Raw genomic sequence first — 26,024 nt, forward strand, 5'->3', positions numbered from 1 at the left:
AGGTTTTATATAAAAAATAAGTAGACTTTATGTAGAGTTACCACAAGACCATAAACGACAAAAATACACACTATGATTACTTTAAGATGGTAGTTTAAGCTTAGTTCAGTTCAGTTTTTAGATGCGACACTCTGCGTCAATGTACCTTAAGTTGCGTTGCGCTTCCACGACAAGCAATATCGCAGCAATGGGAAATGCGGCAAAGTTCAGATACAAAGAAATAAAGACGTGAAGATCTTCCAGATGCGGCGCGCTTCTCGGGGATGCGAGAAACTCTCGATCCGATGCGTGGACTGCAGCGGCGACACCCTTACGATGCGACGGCAACAGCTCCAGCGGCGATGCTCTTCTCCAGGATGCGTGAAGCTTCCGCCCGATGCGACAACTACAGCGACGACATCCAAGATGTATCGGCAGCAGCTCCGAAGGCGGCACGCTTCTCGGGGATGCGAGGTGCTCTTGGTCGATGTGGTGCAATGCGACAGTTCCAGCGGCGACACCTTCCTTCTCTGGAGTTGCGACAGCAGGCACAGCGACACGCTTCCTCTCGTTGAGTCGCGCTCCCAAGTCCTCGTGACACGCAGTTCCTCAGAAGGCCCAAAAGAGCAGCAGGCACTTCCAAATGAACTCTGGGGAGCTGGGGGTGAAGTCTGTTATCCCTGAGACTTCAGCAGGAGGCAAGCTCTATTCCAAGCCCTTGGAGATCCTTCATAAGTTGAAAGCAGGGTACACAAAGTTCCTTTCTCCTTCCTTTGGCAGTACGGCAACCACTGCAAGCCAATACCCCAAGCAGCACTTCAGCTTGGGAAAGGTCTCTCCTCAGTTTCTTCAGGTTCCTCTCCTCAGTAAAGGTTTCTTCTTGTAGTCCAAAGTGATCTAATTTCTTGGGATCAGGGTCCCAATATTTATACCCCAAAGTCCTTTGTTCTCTGAGGGGAGAGGGGCCTGTGCCTAGTCCAAACCAGTTCCTGAGTACTTTGTTTACCAGACTTCTCAGTGCAGGGCAGAAACATCAGACGCCCCACAGGAGGTGGAGCCAGCATTGTGGAAGGCAAGTACAGTCCTGGAGCACTTTGTTGACAGGACTCCTTCTCTTCTTTCAGTGTGCAGGGCAGAGACATCAGCCGCTCCCCAGGGGGTGGAGCCAGCATTGTGGAAGGCAGGCACAGCCCTATTCAGAGTTCAGGTGCACTCCTCCCTCCCATCTAGATGCAGATCTCTCTATTCACCACTGGGTGACTCAGCCTGTCTCCTGGAATTCCACAGCCCTGTCACTCACAAAAACCAGACATAAGAATACACAAACTAGCAGAGGCAGGTTTAAATGGTTAGACAAGCAAATACCTACTTTCTAAAAGTGGTATTTGCAAACAGAATATATAAATAAACTTCACTAAAACTTGTTTTTTTATTATTCTGAGTCCAGGCATACTAAACTCGAATTCCTACCATGTTCTCTGAGTCGGTTAGGATTATAAAATGTAATAATTCTAACAGCCCATTCTGGCCTATGGAGAACAGATAGCCTTGCAATAGTGAAAAACGAAAATGGCTGTAATTCACTATTAGAACATGCCACACACATCAGGGCTTGTCCTACCTTATACTTACAATGCACCCTGCGCTTGGGCCTGCCATAGGGGTGACTAATATGAAGACAAGGAAAGGTTTAGTGACTGGCAAGTGGGTCCACTTGCCCAGTCAGCATGACAGTACCAGACTGCACGCAGGCTCTGCAATCGCAGACCTTAGACATGTTTTACAAGGCCGCTTCTGTGATTGGCACAAACAGTGCTGCAAGCCCACTAGCAGCATTTGGATGTACACGCCCTCAGCACACTCAGTGCACTGTACTAGGGTCTGACAAGTAAACCAAACATCCAATCATGGAACCACTAATCAGTACATCAATTTACAATAGGGAGAGCATATGCACTTTAGCACTGATCAGCAGTGGTAAAGTGCCCAGAGTCATAAAATAGCCACCAACAGGTCAGATCAAATATAGGAGGAAGGCAAAAAGCTCAGGGATGACCCTGCAAAAAGGGCCAAGTCCAACAGGCGTCAAATGCCTGTTTACTCAGCTTCAGCACAGCTGCTGAAATGGGACTGATATCAGTGAACTATAACATGAATGCTCATCACAAAATACTAAGTATTTCCCTTTCTTGTTTCATTGGTTAGGAAAACTCAAGACTCTGAAATTACAATTACAAATTAATTAGTATGTCTGTCCTATTGCTCAAAGACACAGACAAATTGCATTTCATTTACAGGAAGTTGTTGAAATAGAACTTGAATCCTTACTCAAACATGATATCATTGAGTGTTCCACTGGTCCCACGCCATAAGTTTCTCCCATAGTGGTTGTACCAAAAAAGGACAGTGAAGGAGCTGTACGCATCTATGTTGATATACGTTAATAGAACAAGGCAAATTAAAGAGAAGGACATCCAGGTCCATACATTGTCATTATGATAACACAATTGAATGGTGTGAAGGTCTTCTCTCGCCTTGATTTGTATAAAGGATGTCAGTTGAAACTTGTGGAGAATTGCAGGTAAATGACAACTTTTTCTACACATATTGGCCTGTTCCGTTATAAAAGACGTTTTGGTGTGTCATCAGCTGCAGAGCTTTTTCAAGATGTTATTTGGCGTATATTACAGCCTATCATGAATGATTTCAAATGTAGTAAAGACATATTGGTTTTCGGAGCTACCCAGAAGGAGCATGATAAAGGTCTCAAGCAAGTGTGTTGTTTGCTCGCTGATGCAGGTTTAACTTTGAATGCCGAGAAATGTGAGTTTCATAAGACAAAGTTTCAATTCTTTGTCCATATCTTTTCTGGTCCAGCTAAAAGCCAGGCATTGTCAACTGCTATCGCCCCCACAAAATATTTCCATGTTACATTCATTCCTTGGCATGGTCAGCTACTAAAAGACTTTGCCACTGTAAGTACTCCTTTAAGAGACTTGATGAAAAAGAATGTTTAATTTCATTGTTTATATGTGTAGAGGCTGGCTCAGAATATAGTGTCCACCTATCGTGAGGCACTGTGCACTGAGTCCAGACAAACCTTAGTGATAGTGTTTAGGTCCCTGATAACCAAAGCTCTCAAGGGGTGGCTGTGAGAAGAGCCAAGGCTTATTCAAGAGGGTGTAAAGCGGGTACATTTACCACAGATCGGGCCGATTCACAGAACTTCAGACAAAATCATGAACTTACTACTTTTGGTATTCACAGAAGGCATTTAGTAGTCTTAAGTTAGGATTTTGTCTTAAATTACAATTTTGTCTTAAGTTAGGATTTTATCTTAAGTTAAACTTAAGACAAACTTAAGTTTAACTTAAGTCAAAATCCTAATTTAAGACTACTAAATGCCTTCTGTGAATACCAAAAGCAGTAAGTTTAGGATTTTGTCTAAAGTTAGTTCTGTGAATGGGGCCCTCAGTCAGTAAGCTTTCACACAGGTAAGAGCCACATTAGTGTTTATAAAAATACAGTAGTATTTGTTAACCTCTTCGATGTGTCGGATGCCCTCCCGGCCGTCCGACGTCCCGGTGGGCATGTGCGGAGGATGGCCGGGGGCCGTCTGTACCGCGAACACATTGATTTCTTCCGCACCACGGGGGAATTCCAGCCACGACGAAGCGGTTAACACAACACTAATAACAAACTTGGTATATCTCGCACCCGAAGATATCAAATACACATAAATACTTTAATAACAGGTAAGACGAATTGGAAAACACATAGGGGGAGGGGGCAAACCATATGCTAAGAAAGGGGTATTAGAGGTAAGTACCAAAATTAGACTAATTCCCGAGGACCGAGGATCCCAGGGGAAGCACAGAACCAACAGAGGTGAGTATTTAGGGACTCCAAGGTGCCCAGGTGCAGAGTGGTTACACCGGATCAAAAGTCTATAGAATAACAAAGGGTAAGTAGCAGTTGGTATTTTCTTGTTTCAGGACCCTTCCCAAAGGACCCCGAAGACGCCAATTGGATCAAGGAAAGTTGGAAAGCCACCCCACCCAAGGATGCCCAGGGAACCAGGATACCTACACCAAGGAGCTCCGGTGCATAGGTGCAAAGTCATGTCGGAACTGCCCGTAGAAGCCAATGGAGGATCTTGGAAGTCCGGTGGCTGCAGCAACTCATGGGTCAAGACGGTGGAACCCAAATGTTGATTCTGGATGAGAAGAACCTGAAAGAAGAGTAGATAGAGTCTAACCCACCTGGAGGTGTCCAGAAGGTGCAGGAGCACAATGCCACCCCCTTGTCAGAGGTACTTGCTGCAGCACAACGGTCTTGATGAAGTAGCTGTGGAGCCCAGATGACGATGCAGGAGCACAGTAGTTGTCCATGAGCTGTCCCACGACAGATGAGGAATGCAGGACGGTTAGTTGCCAGCAGAACCACCAACAGTCCTGGTAGCCACTACAGTTGAGGCAAAGGAAAAAATGGTTGGTTGTAGACCAGCAAGGTCAGTGGGACTAACCCAGCAAGGGTAAGTACTAAACCAGCCCTCAGCATACAGGAATCGTTGGAGCTCCCTCGAGGACCCTTGGTAGAAGGCACAGGGAGTTGCAAGGTAGCCTCAGCAGCACAAAGAAGATGGAGGCCCAAAGTACAGAGGATGCAGGCCGGATGGAGCTGTACATACGGTGCTGGAGGCTGGTGTTTCTTGGTGAGGAGAGTCAACAAACCTTGGTAATGACAATCCAATGCGGTGCATAGGGATGTGGTTAAAGTCAGCTGGAGAGGGAATGCAGTCTTCCAAGTTGGGAAATCTGGTCAGGCCTCTGGAGAGCCAACAAACCACCACCTGTGTTACAGAGCCAAGAGGTGTCCATGAGACAGCAAAATTAGCACACTGGTTGTCGACGTTGAGGTGCCTAAGGATGTACAGGAGTGACTCCTTCACTCCAAGGGAGATTCCTTCTTCCTTGGATGGTTGCTGAGTCCTTTCTGGATCTGAGGATGCACGGCCACAGAGTTGCAGAAACTTTGAAGAGCTTGGAGACAGAGTTGCAGCAGGAATCTTTCGTCGAGAGCAGTCTTGTCTTTGGTCCTGGCTCGACCCAGCAGCAGAGTTCGAGTGTCCAATAGGAGAAGAGTTTTTAGACGATCTTCAGAAGACAGGCAGTCGATACTTAAAGATGGAGTCTGAACGAATCTAAGGAGCCCTTAACCTCATGCGCGCTAGCGGAATTCCGCTCCTGCGCAGAGATTTTTTAAATCGCACTTTACGTGACGAGCTGGGCTCGTCATCAGCGTGCGAGGAGGCTACGCCATGACGAGCCCAGCTCGTCATCAGCCTCGAAGGGGTTAAGTAACTCTAAAAGGGGGTAGGACATCTTCTGCCATGACCCACCTATCAGTGGAGATCAGGGACACTACTCAGCTGGTCTAGCCAGTCAGATGCTCCCAGGGACCAAGATTCAAGATGGCAGATTCAAGGTACTCCTTCACTCCAAGGGAGATTCCTTCTTGCTTGGATGGTTGCAGAGTTCTTTCTTACTCCGAGGATGCACGGCCACGGAGTTGCAGAAACTTGGAAACGCATGGAGATGGAGTTGCAGCAGGAATCTTCCCTCCAGAGCAGCCTTGTCTTTGGTCCTGGCTCGATCCAGCAGATGAGTTCCAGTGTCCAATAGGAGAAGAGTTTTTAGACAATCCTCAGAAGACAGGCAGTCGCTTCTTAAAGATGGAGTCCGAACTAATCTAAGGAGCCCTTAAGTAACCCTAAAAGGGAGAAGGGCATCTTCTGCCATGACCCACCTATATGGGGAGGTCAGGGACACTACCTAGCTGGTCTAGCCAGTCACATGCTCCAAAGGACCAAGATACAAGATGGCAGATTCGAGTGATCACCTGGAGGAGCGCTGGGCAGCTCCCTAGGGAGGAGCTGGACAAGGGTGTGGACCCCTATGTGTAGTTTTGCATCAGATCGGGAGCCAGTGTCTCCTGAACCGAGCAAAACTGGTTTATGCAAGGGGGGCACCTAATGTGCCCTTCAATGCAGTAAAGCAGCATAACGAAGTGCCCCCACCCTATCTAATTCTAAAAGAGAGGTGGTCGCACCTCCCTTTTCCAGGAAATCCTTTGTTCAGCGTTCTCTGGCCGAGTTAGGCTCATCAGCAGGGGGGGGGTGGGGGCAGAATAGTGTCTGAGGCCAGCAGCAGTGCGGGCTTGCAGGCCAGCCCTGTAAGACTAAACAGGTAGGTTTTGGGGGAGGCCTCTAAGAAGCCCCCCAGTACATGGTATCATGCAACTAGCACTGCAATCTGTGTATTTGCACAATTGCAACATATTTGATACCAAATATGACCAGGTTTGGGGCAGCCATTATGTAGCTGGATATCTCGAAATGCCTGCGTCCGCTACATGCCTTGAAATGGCTGCCTCACACTTACAAAGCCCAGAGAATGAGTCCAGGGTTTGTATGGGTACTTCTGCTCTTGCACACACACTTAGAACCATGCATCATGTCCTTGGATTGAAGGGCAATACGTTAGGGTGACTTATAGGTTTTAAGGGAAACCTTATATCTAAAGTGAAAGTTACATGCACCATTTCATGCAGGCTGCGATAACAGCTCTGCAGACATAGTTTGCTTGGACACCTATGGGTGGCTAGATACATGCTGTAGCCCATTGTAGACCTCTGGTGTACCAATGCCCTGGGTGCCTCAGTACCATATCCTAGGGACTTATACTGGTACCCCAGTATGCCAATGGTAGGGTGAACAAAGTACTTACCATCAAATGTGACATGAGAGCACCGTCACTTTGGTTCTGGTTAGCAGGATCCTAGTGAACTACAGTCAAATTACACTGACATCAGGCAAAAAGTGGGGATATCTATGTCAAAACGATCCTACTTTCCTACAACATTAATTCCAGCTAAGCTTCAAGAAAATCAAACAAGCTATTAAGAAAGCTATTGAAACGGCATACTTTGATCCAAAGCAACATACCGAGGTTGTTGTTGCTCATGATGAGCTCAGCTCGTCACGAGCACAGGGGCGCTGTGCGCACCCCCCCTCCCCTCAGCACAGCGGGGGAATCAACCCCGCAGGCAAGGGGTTAAACATGTCAGAGTTACCAAAACTTGAATGAGAAAGAATTCGGAGACTTTCTCAGTAATCTTAATGTGAAGCATCAAAAGAGCACACCTTGTTGGCCTTGTCAAACATTTCACAAGTACTCTTAAAGAAGATGTCCAGGGTGCTATATTGGAAAAGCGTAACCTCATAACTGTTTTGAATTCTAGTCTTCGAGCTTACCGTTCTACCCCTCTCTCGACCACAGGTGAAAGCTGTGCAACCTTGATATACGGGAGAGCCATGACGACTGACTTACCTCAATGGTCAAACAGAAGATCAAGTAATGAGGAAGAAATGCATATAAAAGCCTTGGATCTTAAAGAAAAATGAAGACTAGATGAGATCGAGTGCTTGTCCATCAATCTAGAAGACGAAAATCTGATGCTCCCTTCAATGCTGAGCCATATCATGTTCTGACCAGCAAAGGACACATGGTGACTGTCCAGCATCCTAGGAAGTCCAATACACGAGATTCCTTGCACTTCCGACATGTAGCTCATCAGGCACTGAGTTCAATGAAGAGACTGGGTCTGAAAGGACAAGTGAAAGCCCCCTGACTGCTGTTGTTCCTACATCACCAACGCAGATCACAGAGACTTCTACTGCCTGTCCCCAGTTTCCACAGACACGGTCCGGACGTGTGATCAGAGAGCCACAAAAATTCATTGAAGATTTATAATTGTGTATATATTTTTTTGTATTTTTTTTATTTAACATAGGGGGAAGATGTAGTGTTGTGTGAGTTAGCAATGAGGGACCACTTTTGACTCATTATGGACTCTGTAGAACTGTGACATAAGCGTTAGAGCGTAGTGAAGTGAATGTTGAGTTTGCTGTTACACGCAGACGAATAAAGATGTGTAGTATTAAAACTCCATGTGTAGGCATAGTCAATGGCGAGTTCCAGCCTGTGGAGGACGTTACCGCCAGCTAGAACAAACTCACGGGCAATCATTCAAGCATATTTGATAATGCATGAATGAGCTCTCAATTCAAAGGCCCATCATGTAGCTACGCTGTAATACTCTACCGTAAGTGTAGTCTAGTTGATCTGCCTTCATTGGTGGCTGCGTGCATTTAGCTGAAGTCCCCACCGCACACGTGTGTTTCTACTCTGTGCCGAGCCCAGAAACGCATCACTGCACTGGGGAGGGCACATCCCAAAGTTAGAGCGCACACATTACAGGCATGGTCATACAATAGAAAGGATGTGTTTATAGTGGCCCTCAGAATACTCCTTAACCAACTTAGTATACCTCATCACCTCTGCCTTCCCAACCAGCAAAGCTCAAACAGCTGTTCGATGTGTGGGTTTTCTCAGTATCCACATAAGAAGCACTGAAAAATGTCCTGTCTCATTTTTTATGTAAAATTGGGAGTTAGTTATCAATTTTAAAATACACCTGTAGTGTAAGTTTTGTCTGTGTATCGTTATGAATGTAGCCTCGAAAGGAATCCCACCAACACGATGGGGAGGATATGATGTGTTTGCTGTTACACGCAGACGAATAAAGATGTGTAATATTAAAACATGATGAATGAAAGCTTGCAGATGTTAATTACTGCAGATCAGTTAGCGAGACAGAAGGATCTGCATGACTGATGTATGTGAATTATTGGAAAAACAAAAACCGAGAAACCACATTAAAGGAAACCAAATCATGGAAATCCAACTTTGAGGAAAGACAATTATGAGGGAATACAAATAAATCAAAGAATAAAGGAAGCATTTTAAAAGACAGCAAAATTTAAGGAAAATTCTAAATTACATTAAAATTTGATATGCGTTTATGGGATAGTAAGGTCTTTTAGTGTTCAGGGATGGTTGGAGTTTAGGGGTAGAAAGGGGTTTCACGGTTCGGTTTGTGGGTGGATATTAGGGGTCAGATATGGGGGAAGTTTAGTCATGGTGATGTGGTTTTTAGGGGGCAGACATAGATGGTGTTTAAGGGTTGTGACGGAATATGGGGTGGATGGTGTTTAGGGGTGGTCAGTGAATTAAAAGTACCAGCAGTAATTGTTTGACAATATAAAAAATATACATCCGAAATAATGTCCACTGAAGTTAAAGCACTGAAAATAATTCCTCCAACAAAAATGTTTATGAAAGTAAGACCTACAACCATTACATATACACCTTACAAAATAATATTGCAAAAAAGTCAATTTTTATTTAAAAAAAGATATTCTATGAATATGTTTCTATGAAATGCTAAATCCCATTTATCTTGTCAATTTTCATTAAACAGTTTAGGTGAAATGTTTTCTCAGGAATGGTATTCCATTAAAATGTTTTTCTACAAAATCACATACAACCCTGCATAAGATTGTACTGTATTGCGATAGCAGCATTGTGATTGCACTCGTGAAGGGTCCCTTTTCTGCTCGGTAATCAGCTTGTTGTCCAAAGGAAATACATTGATTGTTTGATTTGTGGACAGTTCAGTGTTCCCATATAGCTCGCATGTGCGAATGCATCTGCCATATTAAGGCCTCAATCGACCCCAAGAGCACGCCTTATGGAAAAGAGTGCCCTACAGGTGTTCACTAGCCCCTCTATTCTAGTTGTTTGTAGCAGACTTTGACAAGACACTCACTGCAGACATGGACATTATCAGGTTAACACAGCACAAGCTATGACTGTTACTCACAGGAACCCCCTACACACAAAAACAAATATTAAAAGGTCACTGAGGAGCTGCATCCCTACAGAAGAGCAACACCAGAAGCAGAGTTTCTTTATAAGTACACATACCAGAGAGGTGAATAACAAAATCCTCCTAACTCATGGTAGTATTTCATTTGATGTAATGCATGGCTAAACTATCACACTTCTCTCAAATCCTTTTAAAACGTAAGTCTGTTGTTCCTCTGGTGAAAAAGTTCTGCTTGCAGATATGCCAAATAGATTTGGAATCTGTATTATTAAATGTCAAACAGCAATTTTCAGCTTGTGATTTGGTGCCGACATCTTGTAGGAATTTTAATGCAAGTTATAGATAAGGCTGCATTTGCACTCTAACATGTTTGGTAACTTTCAGCTATATTTATCTCAAACGAATACACAACCATACACATTATTGGTAAAAAATAAATATGTAGTACGTATGCACAAACTCCTTTTTTAATATGCATTGAACATTTATATTTGTATCTTATAAATATTTTATCACTGTCAAATTAAACATCTGTGACACTCTTGTAGCTTCAATCTGTTTGTTTTGGGCTGTGCTCATAATACTGTTTACAGTCACATGTATTATTCAATTAGAACAGTAAGTATGTATGAGAGAAAATATGCCCCAGTGCAAAGTATTGATCGGAATCATTGTGAATGGTGAGTTGTTAGGAAGGTTAAGTATTGGAGGGTATCACTGTCATTAAATTGTGCACTGACATGGTGCATAGATTAGAAAGGTGAAATCGTAATAGTATGAACCAACCAAATTAATCGGAGGGTCCAAGGGCGAGTTTAATGACCCACACTAGGTACATGCCCCAAAACCATATAGCTCAACACACAAAGGGTACCTAGAGGTCAAAGCGAATCTGTCATTCAACTATGGATACCAACCCCAACACCATACAGATAACAAAGTGGGAACAGACAGTACAGACTAGGTGTGATAGTAATTGAGTTAAGACTCAAGGGCATGGGGAAAAATTCCCATCAAAAGCCACACTGTACCACCCTCTTTCACATCATTTGGGTACTCCTTCCCCAGGAGACATAACAAAACAAACCGGCCGGTCAGATGTTACCATGACCGTTTGTGAATGTGAAAGAAATGTGTCAGTGGAGGGAGGTTTAATTGAAAATTGTCAGAGTTGATGTGGCAACTGAAAAAAGCAGTGTAAAGTGAATGGAAAGTGAGTAGTGAAAAACATTAAAATTGGATGGGCTGGGTAGATGTCAATGATTTATTATTATCTCCCGGTCCTCCAAATCTAAAAAACAAGTGCAAACACAGATATTTGACATAATATCCGTGATCAGTAGTGGTCAACATGTTTCAGCATATCTAAGAAATAGTTTCATGCATTCATCAGGACCCGTTGTAAATTGACTACTGCTTTTTGTGAAAAATTAAAGATATCACCTGCAATGTCCAGGTTGTATATTCAACCACATACTGTTACCGCACCATATCGGAGATACGACATCCACAGGAACGACATATAGATCAAACGACAAAAGACAACATTATGTCACATTCACAAGGTGTTCCATATTAATGTAGTACATCCTTTCATTTCACAATGTGTCCAAATCACATGATCTGGGGATTATATTCATTTGAAACCACTCACCCATTAGTTGTGGTTGTTGCGCTTCACCCCACCTGGCTGCAGCTCAGGTTTAGAGGAGCACCGCTCTAAATCAAAAAAGTTAAAATATAAAGACCACAATCATGGCCTCTTGTTTTTATCAATTCTTTAGCGCCGGGAATTTACGTTGTTATATACAATTCCCATGCGCAACTTCATAAACCGAATCAGTGTTGTAAAAAGTACGGTTTATAATTCTCACGCTTTTTCTAAATTCTCTAATGACAAGGTTTTCTTGAATTTGGTCATAAAAGTTACTGTCCTGTGTTAAATGGGAACTATAGCAGCTCAATAGTCGGTCTACCCATCAAAATGCAATGCATTTGAAACCACATGATAATGAGACCGAGCTCGATTTTACATTCATGTAGCAGCGTGGGTTGTAAATTGCAAAATCGCACCAAATCACGCACTCACAGTTGCAATCTCCAATCTATTAATAGTCTGTGTTGACATGCGTCCCGAAGCCCTCTGTATGCCCACAAGAGTTTCCGAGCACGCAGTCACTTGCCCAAAATCCATGTAAACACTCATGCACAGCGTGCTCATACCGGCACGTTAGCCTCCAAAGGCATTTGACAAACTCGCTTATGTGGCGTCACTCACCTCTCCGTCAGTGTCTCCCGGCAGTCTTCCAAACTGTCTGGGGGGGGCGGGGCGCCGAACGGAGAGGGCACGCCATATTTAAACCTAATGTGTCTCATTCTTCGTGATGTCAGTCACGTGATTTGCGTGCATGACGGGATACGTAGTTCCTATTATCCCGTATTTGTAGTTCGATAAAAAACAAAACCGGGGAATCATTCAGATATTCAGGGTGGGCATAAATTATCATCGGCAGGGACATATGTTATTAGCAGCAAGTGCTATTACTTTATCTATCAACCTTTGGTTATATAGGATTATCCTAAGATTGTACGTTCAGAGTGGATAATCATATAGTATTATCATCCAAGGGCAATCCAATCACCTGGTGGTCAAACCTTTTTTCAGAGGGACATCCACGGTATCAGCTCATTTGAACAGCCTCTAATACCTGATTCATGTCCAGATGTGGCCCGTTTTTTATTCAAAATTGAGCAAAAATGGGTCTACAAACTCAATAGCGATGAGGATGGGTTAAATGAGCCGATACTGTGGATGTCCCTCTGAAAAAAGGTTTGACCACCAGGTGATTGGATTGCCCTTGGATGATAATACTATGCCGCACTTGCCGCTAATAACATATGTCCCTGCCGATGATAATTTATGCCCACCCTGAATATCTGAATGATTCCCCGGTTTCGTTTTTTAACGAACTACAAATACGGGATAATAGGAACTACGTATCCCGTCATGCACACGCAAATCACGTGATTGACGTCACGAAGAACGAGACACATTAGGTTTAAATATGGCGCGCCCTGTCCGTTCGGCGCCCCCCCAGACAGTTTGGAAGACTGCCGGGAGACACAGACGGAGAGGTGAGTGACGCCACATAAGCGAGTTTGTCTAATGCCTTTGGAGGCTAACGTGCCGGTATGAGCACGCTGTGCATGAATGTTTACATGGATTTTGGGCAAGTGACTGCGTGCTCGGACACTCTTGTGGGCATACAAAGGGCTTCGGGACACATGTCAACACAGACGATTAATAGATTGGAGATTGCAACTGTGAGTGCGTGATTTGGCGCGATTTTGCAATTTACAACCCACGCTGCTACATGAATGTAAAATCGAGCTCGGTCTCATTATCATGTGGTTTCAAATGCATTGCATTTTGATGGGTAAACCGACTATTGAGCTGCTATAGTTCCCATTTAATGCTGGACAGTAACTTTTATGACCAAATTCAAGAAAACCTTGTCATTAGAGAATTTAGAAAAAGCGTGAGAATTATAAACTGTACTTTTTACAACACTGATTCGGTTTATGAAGTTGCGCATGGGAATTGTATATAACAACAAATTCCTGGCGCTAAACAATTGATAAAAACAAGAGGCCATGATTGTCTTTATATTTTAACTTTTTTGATTTAGAGCGGTGCTCCTCTAAACCTGAGCTGCAGCCAGGTGGGGTGAAGCGCAACAACCACAACTAATGGGTGAGTGGTTTCAAATGAATATAATCCCCAGATCATGTGATTTGGACACATTGTGAAATGAAAGGATGTACTACATTAATATGGAACACCTTGTGAATGTGACATAATGTTGTCTTTTGTTGTTTGATCTATGTTTCATTCCTGTGGATGTCGTATCTCCGATATGGTGCGGTAACAGTATGTGGTTGAATATACAACCTGGACATTGCAGGTGATATCTTTTATTTTTCACAAAAAGCAGTAGTCAATTTACAACGGGTCCTGATGAATGCATGAAACTATTTCTTAGATATGCTGAAACATGTTGACCACTACTGATCACGGATATTATGTCAAATATCTGTGTTTGCACTTGTTTTTTAGATTTGGAGGACCGGGAGATAATAATAAATCATTGACATCTACCCAGCCCATCCAATTTTAATGTTTTTCACTACTCACTTTCCATTCACTTTACACTGCTTTTTTCCGTTGCCACATCAACACTGACAATTTTCAATTAAACCTCCCTCCGCTGACACATTTCTTTCACATTCACAAACGGTCATGGTAACATCTGACCGGCCGGTTTGTTTTGTTATGTCTCCTGGGCAAGGAGTACCCAAATGATGTGAAAGAGGGCGGTACAGTGTGGCTTCTGATGGGAATTTTTCCCTATGCCCTTGAGTCTTAACTCAATCACTATCACACCTAGTCCGCACTGTCTGTTCCCACTTTGTTATCTGTATGGTGTTGGCGTTGGTATCCATAGTTGAATGACAGATTCGCTTTGACCTCTAGGTACCCTTTGTGTGTTGAGCGAAATCGTAATAGTAACCTGATATTGTATTATAAATGCATTTATATAGCGCTTACTACCCCAGTTGAGGCGCCAAAGCGCTTTTTCGGCGAGTAGCATGCTACTCCGGAACCCATAAAGGATTAAGAGTGAATTAGTATAGTGAAATATGAAAGTGATTTGAGTGGTGGATATGTTAGTCAGTTATTTGGATTGAGAAGGATAGCGGAGGGATAAAAGAGGGAAAAAGTTTTGCATTTATATATTGCTGGCTACCCCTGATCTGGTGTTGAAGCGCTTTTTTGGCGAGTGGCACACTCCTCCGGAACCCATAAAGGATTAGTGGTGAATTAGAATAGTGAAATATGCAATTAATGTGAGAAGTGGACATGTTAGTCTGTTATTTGGATTGATGAGGATAGTGGAGGGATAGAAGAGGGAAGAATTTGAAGCATTTTTTGTGTGTTTGTTTAGGAAGAGTAGGAGGAGGCTTGGGATGAGCAAAACGGACGTGGAGGGGGAAGACTCTGAGGGAAGGGTTTAGAAATGCTTATTTTTGGGGATCTGAGTTGTAAAAGAAGTATGAGATGATGCAAGGAGGTGTAGAGTAGGAAGAGTCTAGAAAGGGATGTTAGAGAATATGGTAGCGGTATGGGGTGAATGAGAGAGCGGAAGTAGAGGATATATTGATAGAGGTATAGGGTGAGAAATAGGGTAGTGCATTGAAAAGAGAAGTAGAAAGAGGTTTGATATGAGTTAGAGATTTGAGGTATATGATGGTGTTATTGTGGAATTGTGATATAGATAGATAGATAGATAGATAGATAGATAGATAGATAGATAGATAGATAGATAGATAGATAGATAGATAGATAGATAGATAGATAGATAGATAGATAGATTGATAGATAGACAGAAAATTTGCATTTGAGCAAACTACTAGTAGTAAGTCAGGCACTCACTTCATGCACAAAATAAAGAGGAGGAGAAAGAGAACAGCCTGTTACCCTTTCTGAAGGGTTGGTGAAGCTGTAGTGCCAATGATGGATACTGTTAGTGGAGCAGCTGTAGGAATGATTTGTTGCATTCGTGGTGCTGCTGTGAAAATGATTGACCCTGGAAGGTTAGTGGCGCTGCCACAGCAATGATGAGTCCTGAAGGGTTAGCGAAGCTGCTGTAGAACTTATCAGTCTTGTTTGTGGACCAGGTGTAGGAATGATCGGTCCTTAACCCTTTCCATGCTCATGACGAGCTCAGCTCGTCATGATGCACGGTTGAGCTGTGTTGATGACGAGCTGAGCTCGTCATGAAACTATGGAAATGGGCATCATCCAGCACCGGAGGGGAAAACACCTAGCAGCGAAGGTGTTAAGGACTAGTGGAAATGCTGTAGGAATGATCAGTCTTGAAGTTTTAGTGAAGGTGCTGTAAGAATGAACTAGCCTGAAGAATTAATCAAGATGTTGTAGGAATTATCCAGCTCTGAAGTATTAGTGAATATATTCTAGGAATGATCGCCTTGGAAGGTAAGTGAGGCTGCTGTAATAATGGACATCCTGTCGGTGGAACTGCTGTATGTTTGATTGCCACTGGAGTGTTAGTGGAGCTGCTTTAGGAATGATCAGTCTTGAAAGGTTAATGGAACTGCAGTACAAATGAGCAACCCTGGGGAAATAATGTACCTGCTGAGGGAATAATCGGTCCTGAAGAGATTAGTGAAGCTGCTGTAGGAATGATTGGTCCTGAAGAGATTAGTGAAGCTGCTGCAGGAATGATTGGTCCTGAAGAGATTAGTGAAGCTGCAGAATGAATGATCATTTCTTCTACTGGAAATGATATAGTAATAATCAGCCCTGGAGAGCTAGTGAATTGATCAGTCTTGAAGGTGTAATGAAGCTGTTGTAGCTTTGATTGTTCCCAAAGGATTATTGAAGACGCTGTAGGAATGATCCTCGGCTGGATACCCTCTTGGGTGGTTAGTGTGTGCTATACAAATCAATATAGCACATCCGGGTTGGTTAAGCTGTTGTAGGAACTGCTGTTCCTGGGAGGGGTTAGTAAAGATTCTGTATGAATGATTGTTTCTGGATGATTAGTAAAGCTGATGTAGGAATGGAGCGACTGTACGAATGATCAGTACTTCTGCATGAATGAATGGTCCTGGAAGTTTAGTAGAGCTGTTGTAGGAATAATTAGTCTTGAAGGATTAGTGAAACTGCTGTAGGAATGATTGGTCCTGAAGGGTTAGTGAAGACAACGAGGAATGATCTACCCATGAAGGATTAGTGAAGACACTGTAGGAAGGATCCTGCTCTAGGGAATTAATGAAGCTGCTGTAGGATTGCTAGATCCTGTGAGTGGACCTGCGGTAGGAATGATCAGCCTTAAAGGGTTAGTGGAGCTCCTGTAGGAATTATGTTTCCTGAAGGGTTAGCGAAGCTGCTGAAGGAATGATTGATTTTGAAGAGTTAGTGAAGTGGCTGGAGAAATGATCAATCCAGTCAGTCTAGCTACTGCATGAAGGATCGGGAAGGGGGAGTAGTAATTAAGTTGCTGTAGAAATGCAGTTACTGACACTGCTGCATGTATGATCAACCTGGTTACTAGCAAACCTGCAGTAGGAATGATCGGTCCTGGAGGGTTAGAAGAACTGCTGCAGGCACTATCGGCCCAGATGGGCTAGTAAAGCTGATCTATGATAAGCCTTGAAGTATTAGTTAAGACGCTGTAAGAATTATCCCCCCCTGATGAATTAGTGGAGATGCTGTTTAAATGATCCAGCCCTGAAGTATTAGTGAAGACTTTTTAGGAATGATAAGCCCTATATGGTAAATGAAGCTGTGGCCTTAGTGATTGGTCCCATTGGTGGAGCGGCTTAGAAACAATCAGTCCTGGAAGGTTAGTAAAGCTGGAGAATGAATGATCAGCCCTGGGGGAGTTAGTGGAGGTGGAACTAGTGACTCTGAAGAGATTAGTGAAGCTGCTGTAGGAATGATCGGTTTGAAGAGATTAGTGAAGCTGCAGAATGAATGATCAGTCCTATAACTGGAAATGCTGTATGAATGATCACAGACTGGATGCTTTAGTGGAGCTATTGTAGAAATTATCCCTCCGGAAGGGTTAATGAAACTGGTATATGAATGATCAATCCCAAGGGACTAGTGAAGACGCTGGAGGAATGATTGGTTCTAAAAGATTAGTGAAACTGCTGTAGGAATGATCTTCGTTGACGGGTAGTGAATCTGCTATAGAAACGATCAATCGTGGAGGGTTTGTTAAGCTGCTCTAGGAATGATCGCCCTGAAAGATTAGTGAAGCTGCTGTAGGAATTATCTGTTTTGTTAGTGGCCTGGTTCTATGAAAGCTCAATCCTTTTGCAGTGATGATCGGTCCTGAAGGGTATGTGAAGATGCTGATTGAAATGATTAGTTCTGGAGGGTTAGTGGAGCTGCGTTTGGCATGATTCGTCCTGGAGGGTTAGTAGTTGGTCCTACAGTAAAGATGCTGTAGGAATGATCTAACCTTCTGCAGTCAGTGAAACTGCTGTAGGAGTGGTTGGCCCAAAAATAAGTAGCAAAGACGCTATATGAATGATCAACCATGGCACAGTAGGGAAGACGCTGTAGGAATTATCCATCTAGAAGTATTAGTGGAACTGATGTAGAAGGTATCACACCTCACCCTGAAGGAATAGTCAGTGTGCTGTGCAAATTACCAGTCCTGCTGTAGGAATGGCCCGTCCCGGAGGGATAGTGATGCTGCTGTATGAATAATTGTTCCGAATGCATAAGTGGAGATACAGTAGGAATGATCATTCATGAAGAATTAGTGAAGACGCTGTTGGAATGATCATTCATGAAGGATTAGCATAGACGCTGTGGAAATGATCAAGCCAGAAGCATTAGTGGAGCTGTAGGAGGAATGATTGGCTTTGAAGAGTTAGTGGAGTTGCTGTAAGAGTGATCGGTCTAATCAATGTAGCTGCTGTATGAATGGTCAACGTAGGGGAGTGGTAGTTAAGTTTCTGTAGAAATTGAGTTACTGAAACTGCAGCATGATCAACCTGGATACTTCTGAACCTGTAGGAGGAATTATGGGTTCTGGATGGTTTAGAGGAACTGCTGTAGGAATGATCATCTCTGAAGGTTTAGTGAAGATGCTATAGAAATGATCAGTCTTGAAGTATTAGTGAAGATGCTGTAAGAATGATCAGTCCTGCTGTAGGAAGGATCTGTCCTTGAGGGATAGTGAATCTGCTGTAGGAATGACTGGTCCCAATGGATACGTGAAGACGCAGTACGAATTGTCATTTGTGATGAAGGATTAGTGAAGACACAGTAGGAATGATCAGTGATGAAGGATATTAGTGGAGCTGCTGTAGGAATAACCAGCACTAAATGGTTAGTCTGTTAGTTAAAGTGTTGTAGGAAAGATCAGTCCTGCTGTAGGAATGGTCTGTCATTAACGGAAAGTGAATCTGCTGTAGGAATGATCGGTCCTGAAGGGTTTGTTGAGGCACCTGTCTAAAAGATCACTCTTGTGGGATTAGATCTTCATGCTGCATGGATCAGTGCTCTGCGAGAGCCAGTGACACATGTGTTGCATTGTGGTGCATTGCTTAAGGCAAAGTGTAGAAATGTGCCCAGATGTGGGTTGTACTTGTGTCATATGAGTTGTGTTGTCTCATCAGTGCGGTAGGAAAAATGTTAATATTAATGTTTGATATGAGAGACCCTATTTTGAATAAATAGTGAAGTGCTGTAATTTTTGCTGTGGACATAGCATTGTAAGTTTTTTTTTGTTTTTTTTTAATAACACCTTGCCTAAATGCTCAAGGAAGCTCAAAGCCCTGTGTTTTGGTTAATTCATCATAGGCTGAGATGTCGCATTCAATGGCTACAAACCAACCAAGCTCTTCCCTTCCTGCAGTGCCCCAGCGGATGACTTTGCGGCCTCCCTGTAACCACTAAGCTCAGGTATAGGATCCAAACATTGCGCTCTTGAGCTGTGTAAGTAAGATATAGTCTTCCTGGGCAAGTGGGGACTGCGTGGAATGGCCATGATCAGCTGCATATCTTATTGAAACTGGCATTGGGGTTCTCTGTGCTGTCATGGCAGTGAGTGCAAACTATAGAACAAGCTTCTCCAGCGAGTAGCTTGTGATCCACTGTTAGCTCTCCAACTACCTGTAAGTAAGTAGCTCCTCTTTGTGCAGCCCAAACTACTCAATTAGATGATTTTCATTGGCTGAATTAATGAATGTATAAGAAGTATGTATTCGAGACGAAAATGTGTGTATTTTTAAAACTCTAAGCTGATGTATGGAGACAAAATGGTTACATTTCCCAAAATTTTTAAAGCTGGTATTTGAGTGATAAATCATTTGGCATTGGGGAGACGTATTACTAATCTTATTACCTTGGTGTCAGTGACGTTGCAGCTATGACTATTTTGCAATGCCCTTGTGAAGGCATTCCAAATTGACACATGATTTTTAAATTGCTTCTGGCATCCCTCCCTGATGCACTGAGGTGATCACCCGTGGTCATTTTGCAGAGTGGACACTAATGTAATCTTGTCTGATGTGTAGCTCAGAGTGATTTTCATTGCACATAAATAGCTCTTATTAAAGAATAGAATAGTCTTGCAATAAGCTAAAAATGCACTGTAAGAAATGTTAACAGCTGAGACAGCGTCTCAGAGCTTTCGGGTCGCCCCCTTACCTCCTTGATTTTCTGTGGAATGTTGGACACGGTTATACCATAAAGTCTGATACGATCTTGAAATATGTAGGCTAGAATTCTGCGATCTAACTGAAAGGCAATCTCTCCTACAATCCTCCCCATTTTATGTACTTGCTGGGGTTCTGGAAATAGAGGAAAAAGAAGGGATTACATGACACCCCTGAGCAGCAGCCATGACCCTAAAAGAATGAGTGCTATATTCTACTCTTTGGGCTGCTTGCAGGTTCTTTGGGCATGAAGGACCCTGTGACCTCCCTCCCAGCAGAAGACAAACATTAAAGGCAGGGCCAGTGGAATTATGTGATTGTGCGGCCGCTGAGATTTTCGCATAATTATAGATTTGTTGCATCTGTCACATAATCTGCAGATTTTAACAAAAAATAATTGTTTTTAGCTCAAAGGGTTCAGAAGTTAGTAAAAATGCAACAACACATGTTGCTGCGCAATGGAAGGCCCTTCGCAAACCTGGACCGGTCACATTTCTGTTGCTTATTGGTATATTTGGATGTTAAACTGGTATGAGGTGCAACCAATGCCCACAGTGTTACTATGTTTTAAGATGATGAAACAATGAAGTAATACTATTATTAAGTGTGCCGCATTATGCCACATAATTTGCCTTTTCTTTCTGCCTAGTTTACTCAACCCTGCCGCATAATTCGGCCCTTCCATGCCACATAATTCCATTGGCCCAGATTATAGGCAGGACTCAAGTGATAGGGCGGCTCAGACGCCTGCCAAAGCATTTGTGGTTGGTCAGGGTCCAGCCACACGTCACAACGGCTACTGCCTGAAAACCCGAGCTAGTGAGATGAGAGATACTGAGAGAGCAACATGGCCCCTTCACTAGGCCGTATCTGAGCCTCGGGTGCTAGCCTGACGCGGTTGTCATGGTAACAAGCTGCTGATGCCATAATGCATCCAAGGCACGCAGCTCACGCTGCTGATGTCACAGCGTATCCAAGGCACGTAGCTCACGCTGCTTATGTCACAGTGCATCCAAGCCACGTAGGGCATGTCACGCTGCTGATGTCACGGCGCATCCAAGGCACGTAGCTCACGCAACTGATGTCACAGTGCACCCAAGGCACGTAGCTCACCTTAAAGTCAATGGGGCCTGTTGAAGGCAGCCATTATGGGGGATGTGCCACCCCTCCCGCCCAGTGGCCTCTCCTTTAGTGACTAGCCTACAGAGACAGCTGGGGGCACCTGGGGCTGGTATATCCCTACACCCAGAGAGAAGGCAACGTACCACAATGCTTTGACGATTCCTTCACTTCTTCCTGGGAACTTGATTCTGCAAGAGATGGAAATGTTTCACAGTTAGCGCTTCGGCTACTGTAAGGGCCTTCCTCTTAATCGCACCCCAGCATCTCCCACGTTCTAACACACCTGGCGGCCATGGTTTGGAAACGTAACCTATTTTGCATAATACCTCAATTTTCTCGTGCTATTTAATATGTTTAGGTGTTCTGTTTTAGTCGTAAAGCATCAGCGTGGAGTGGGATGCCAATGGGCTCTAATATTTGCGCACACCCGGTTTGCCAAGTAAGTTAGTCATCGTTTGAAATCCATTCTTTTAAATCATGGTCTTTTCAGGGACTTTATTTTATAGGGTATTTTAGCGTCCAAGGACAAGGGGAGTGCGGTCAGTGACAGGAAGGTAGAGGGCTGGCTCCGCAAACACTGGGCTGGACAATAGCATCGATGGCAGAGAATGAAGGTTATATGTTGGATGCAAGTGACATACCACCAATCTTCTGCTGGGAGGGCATCGCATCCCCTAAGTCAAAGTCACAATGGTGGCTCAGACAAATGATCCTGGATCGAACTGCCATTTACTCCTCTCCCTCCCTCTCCCCCCTCCCACTTCCCTAAAGTACAATAACCAATGCCCACTCCGAGGTCTCATCCTACAGAATGAAACCAGAATAAAAACTAGCAAATAAACGCTCTGCATAAATGGAAGCCAATCAGATTTCTTTATTGAAGCAGTCAATACACCTTCTTCAGTCTTATAAGTTTGTGGAGCATCAAAGATAGGTGGAGGCACTTAAAATTCCAAACATGCTTCCATTCAGATATTATGCTGTGCTATTGTGCCTCTTCCCTGCCTCATCCCTTCTCCACATAGGTTAAGGAAAGACGATTGGAGCCGTGCGCATTGGGACATGGAGGCTTGACGGCTCCTTTTCACTCCATGTAGTAGCGCTGTTAGAAGCCGCCAGGCCTACCTGAGCATCCTTTGGCTGGCGACGAGCTTGAATGTTTTGGCGAGCATGAACGTTTTGGTGAGCATGTACGTTTTGGGCTCGGGGAATTCTCATTGCAGCGGCTTGCCCGGCTCAGTACGGATCTCAGTTCCACGTTCTCTTGCTGCAGGCTCACCAGTTTGCGCAGTTCAGTATTCTCCTTCATCAGCCTCTTGTTCTGGCATTGAAGCCCTTCCATATCATGGCTGTTTAGCAGATCCATTCTGGAAACTTTCCAAATAGAGCAAAATAGCCTTGGTAGTCCCCGTCCTACTGGCCTTGTGAGTAAGGCGAGCCGGTCTGGTCGGGTATATATGCACTCCTGGCACTATGACCTCATCACTTGTTGCAAACCTCATCATGAATCACAATCATGCCTACAAGGCAAGGCTGAAGGGCTTCAGCGTCTAGTTATCTGCTGTAGTAGATGATTTCACATTGGCTGCCCAACCTCCTTTTTGTTTTTTGAGGCTACGCAGGCTTGTTTATACAGAAATTCTCGTTCTCAATTAGCCATTGAAACTAGGAATACACATGTAATTGATGAAGAAAGTACAGTCTGGTGGCATGTTGTTAGGCTTGTTCAGCCCTAAAACATTTTCGGCTATTTAACTTGTTCCATAGTGAATTCTGAGCTTCTTCGGAATTTACTAGGGTTGGTATAAGCAGCATCATAGGTTGGGCTTGTATCTCGGCTTAGTTGTTGTAGGTTGGCCACCATTCAACCCATTGCCTTCAATGCCCGATGGGCTTGTTTGTCACGAGTGATGACTTCATTGTGATAAAATATATGAATCGTTGACTGGCTTGCTGTGAGTACAGTTAAAAGCTTCGCGACCCTGCACCTTTTCAGGATGGAACTGTTACATATTAGTGACAAGGACGTCAGTAAAGACGAAAACTTGCCACTGATGAGAGTACTGTAGAGCAGAAGATTTATCAAGCCCACATACGATCAAAAGTAAGGGACAAAAAAGGGAACCCCCTCTTCCAATCGTGTACCCATTGCAGACAGAAGCCAGGGAAAGATGAAGTTGCTGGAGGAAGAGGATTTGTTTAAAAAAAATCAAGAGATGGACTTCATCAAAGTAGAACATTGGCCACTGACTGAAGAGTAAGAGGCTGTGACAAAGAATAGAGGCAGGTGGTTAGCGGAGCGTCCATCGCTTCCACTTGTACCATGGTCTCGTTTGCCACCCTTGGTGCCCTGCACTCAGGCTTTGTGGGCATTGAGTTGGTCCAGGAAGGAGGTGTTAGCCTTCTCCACCTCGGTGTAGGGTGTAAATAACCATCGTGGCTCACACAACTTCCATGCACTATGAACTGAGTTCTGTAATTCCTATATACCGATGGCTACTGATCTGTATAACACATCTCAACAATCAAGGGAAGTAAAGAATAATTATGTAAAACTACTATTTTTTACACTATTTTCAGGCATCCCACAATGCCATTAACATCCTTGGGATTCAGTTGCCGCCTCGTGTACCTATGAACTTGCAATGACCTGCATCAGTGAGTGACATACACTACGTTAGAAAGGGTAAAGGGGCTTGCACTCTAAGAGTCCCTCACTCACACCAGTAGTCCTGAGAGATTAAAGTAAGACCATCCTACCTTGGTTACATTTGGACGCTACATCTTTGGGCCTGCCACACTCGGACCTGCTGGCCGCGCCCAGTTTCATTTTCAACCCCGCATTTTCCTTTGTCAGCCCCACTAGGTTTCGCAGTTCCTCATTCTCCTTGGTCAGGCGCTCATTCTCTGCTTTGATTCCATCCACGTCGCGACTGAGCTGCTTATCCATACCCATGGAGTCACGATAAAGGACAGGCCTGCCCAGGCTACCCCCTGTACTTGTAAGGAAAGCTGCTCTGGGGGCAGATATGTATCTCTGCACTCCCCCAGCACTGTGAGGTAACTGCTTGTTACAGAGCCAGTGATGAAACCCAGGCAGCACTGGCAGCTGAAGCTACTTGGGGCCTGCCAGTGGCCTTCCTCTTCACTGCACTTTTCCTCGTTGAGGAAGCCCTATGTACACGTCAACCTTCTCATTGGAACAGAGGCGATGATGGCCAACATGCTTTCATTTAGAAAGGTTCCCTTGCTCCTAAGCCACCTTTTTAGTGTCTTGAAATACCCAATATAGCACTGAGAGTGACATCAAACAACTCATTACTTCCCAGAAGTAGACCATGAGCATTCAAGGTACTGTGTAGGGAATGTGTGGCAGTAAGGCGGCCAGCCCACAGAGGCTAGAGCCCTTCCCCACTCATGCAGGATCCAGAGGCCAGCCCACAGGCAGATTGGCCATTGTGGTCTAGTTTCATGCACCGCCATGAGAACCTTGGAAACACACATCTCTATGTGGTTAGCACTTCTCACCACCCCTTTCCTTCCAGCACAGTTTCAGCTAGTGTTGTTGCTACTCGATGTAGGAGTTTTTTCTGAATTACGGAATGGGGTTTGTCTGGCGGGGTTCTCTTGTGTTCTTTCCTTGCCTGTTGAGTTGGGTAAAAGAACAGATTTGGTACAATTTGAATTCTAGTAGGTGCCTTTAGAAGCCATGGACTACCAAACTATTTTGCTTCAGAATGGAGCAGGTGGTTTAAACATTGGTCACCATCTGCATCTATGTGCATTAGGAATGCTGTTTCCTTTCATTTCCCACTTCCTTGTGAGTATTTGACGTCAGCGGTCACTTCAGTGAGCCGCAATTACTTTTATGTAAGAGGGCGTTGAGGGGAGATCCAGCGAAGCCAACATCCTGCAAAATGGCATATCATGGCTTCTCCGACAACCACGTATTGCACCTTCTTTTTTTGGAGAAGGGTCTGAAATATTATACCTCTGAGGGTTAGAAATAATGAATCTACGGAGATTGACAGTAGTCAGATGAAGATTCCTATTCCTAAGTCTTACACCTGGGAGGGACTGAGCCAAGTTCATATAGCACGAAACGAGGTGACCAGGGGATTCTTGGAGGACCCAGAATAACATCATGTTGCCTTTTATTTCTGAATCCACCTTTCCCTACCCAGCTTTACTGCAAGTCGGGGTCCCTGCTGCCTGTACTTTATTTACAAACATGATTGGGATTCCCAGAATGTTATACAGCAGGAGGGCAAGGCGGTCTAAAAGAACATCAACCCATGACATCTAAAGAAGAGGCCCATCCTTGTTGTGCCCCCCTGCCCCCCCAGTCCGGTGTGCTGCCCAGTGTCCAAGAGATAGGGTGTGCAGACAGACGGTCTGTTCCGCCAGTAGACTCGCAGAGGTCCTACCTGCACATTGGTCCTGGGCTTTCTGCGGACAGGCGTCCTTCTTGGGGCAGCTGGCAGGGTCGTCCTTCCGGTCCTCGCTCAGCATGGCCCTCAGCTCCGCGTTCTCCTGCATCAGCCCCACGAGCTTCCGCAGCTCGCAGTTCTCCTGGAGCAGTCGTATATTCTCGTCCCTGACGATTTCCAGCTCATCCTTGTTGTTCCCGTCCATCCTGCAACGTTACGAAAAGGAGCACATCGCCTGGGAGATTGCGTCTAGGTCTGACTACAAGGAGGACCACTTGGGGTATGGGCCTGGTGCCCCCACCCTCCACTGTGAGTCACCCCTTGTTATAAAGCACATGATGAAACAGCTGCTGGGCCAGAGGGGCTGAAGCAGCAGCAGCGGGCAGGGAAGGGGGGCGAGGGCATTGGAAGCCAGCGGCTGCTCCTGCATCTCAACGG

At 44.4% G+C, this 26,024-nt stretch overlaps 1 protein-coding gene across 2 annotated transcripts in view; it reads right to left on the bottom strand.

The window, feature by feature from the left end:
- LOC147725066 (speriolin-like protein) overlaps nt 1-25,791 on the bottom strand; it is a 156,960-nt gene extending 131,169 nt beyond the window's left edge. The window contains exons 1-3 of one of the 2 annotated variants that reach the window (XM_086966529.1): nt 22,282-22,522; nt 21,300-21,344; nt 20,027-20,169 (exon numbers count right to left, since the gene is read on the bottom strand). In XM_086966529.1, the coding sequence (XP_086822655.1) occupies nt 20,027-20,169; nt 21,300-21,344; nt 22,282-22,522 (429 nt within the window). Of the gene's footprint in view, nt 1-20,026; nt 20,170-21,299; nt 21,345-22,281; nt 22,523-25,583 lie in introns of those variants that run through there. The other variant, XM_086966530.1, reaches the window with a different exon arrangement.
- Between the last annotated feature and the right edge of the window lie 233 nt (nt 25,792-26,024).

Source organism: Lissotriton vulgaris, chromosome 4_1 (genome assembly GCF_964263255.1).
Source record: "Lissotriton vulgaris chromosome 4_1, aLisVul1.2, whole genome shotgun sequence".
NCBI classification, from domain to species: domain Eukaryota; kingdom Metazoa; phylum Chordata; class Amphibia; order Caudata; family Salamandridae; genus Lissotriton; species Lissotriton vulgaris.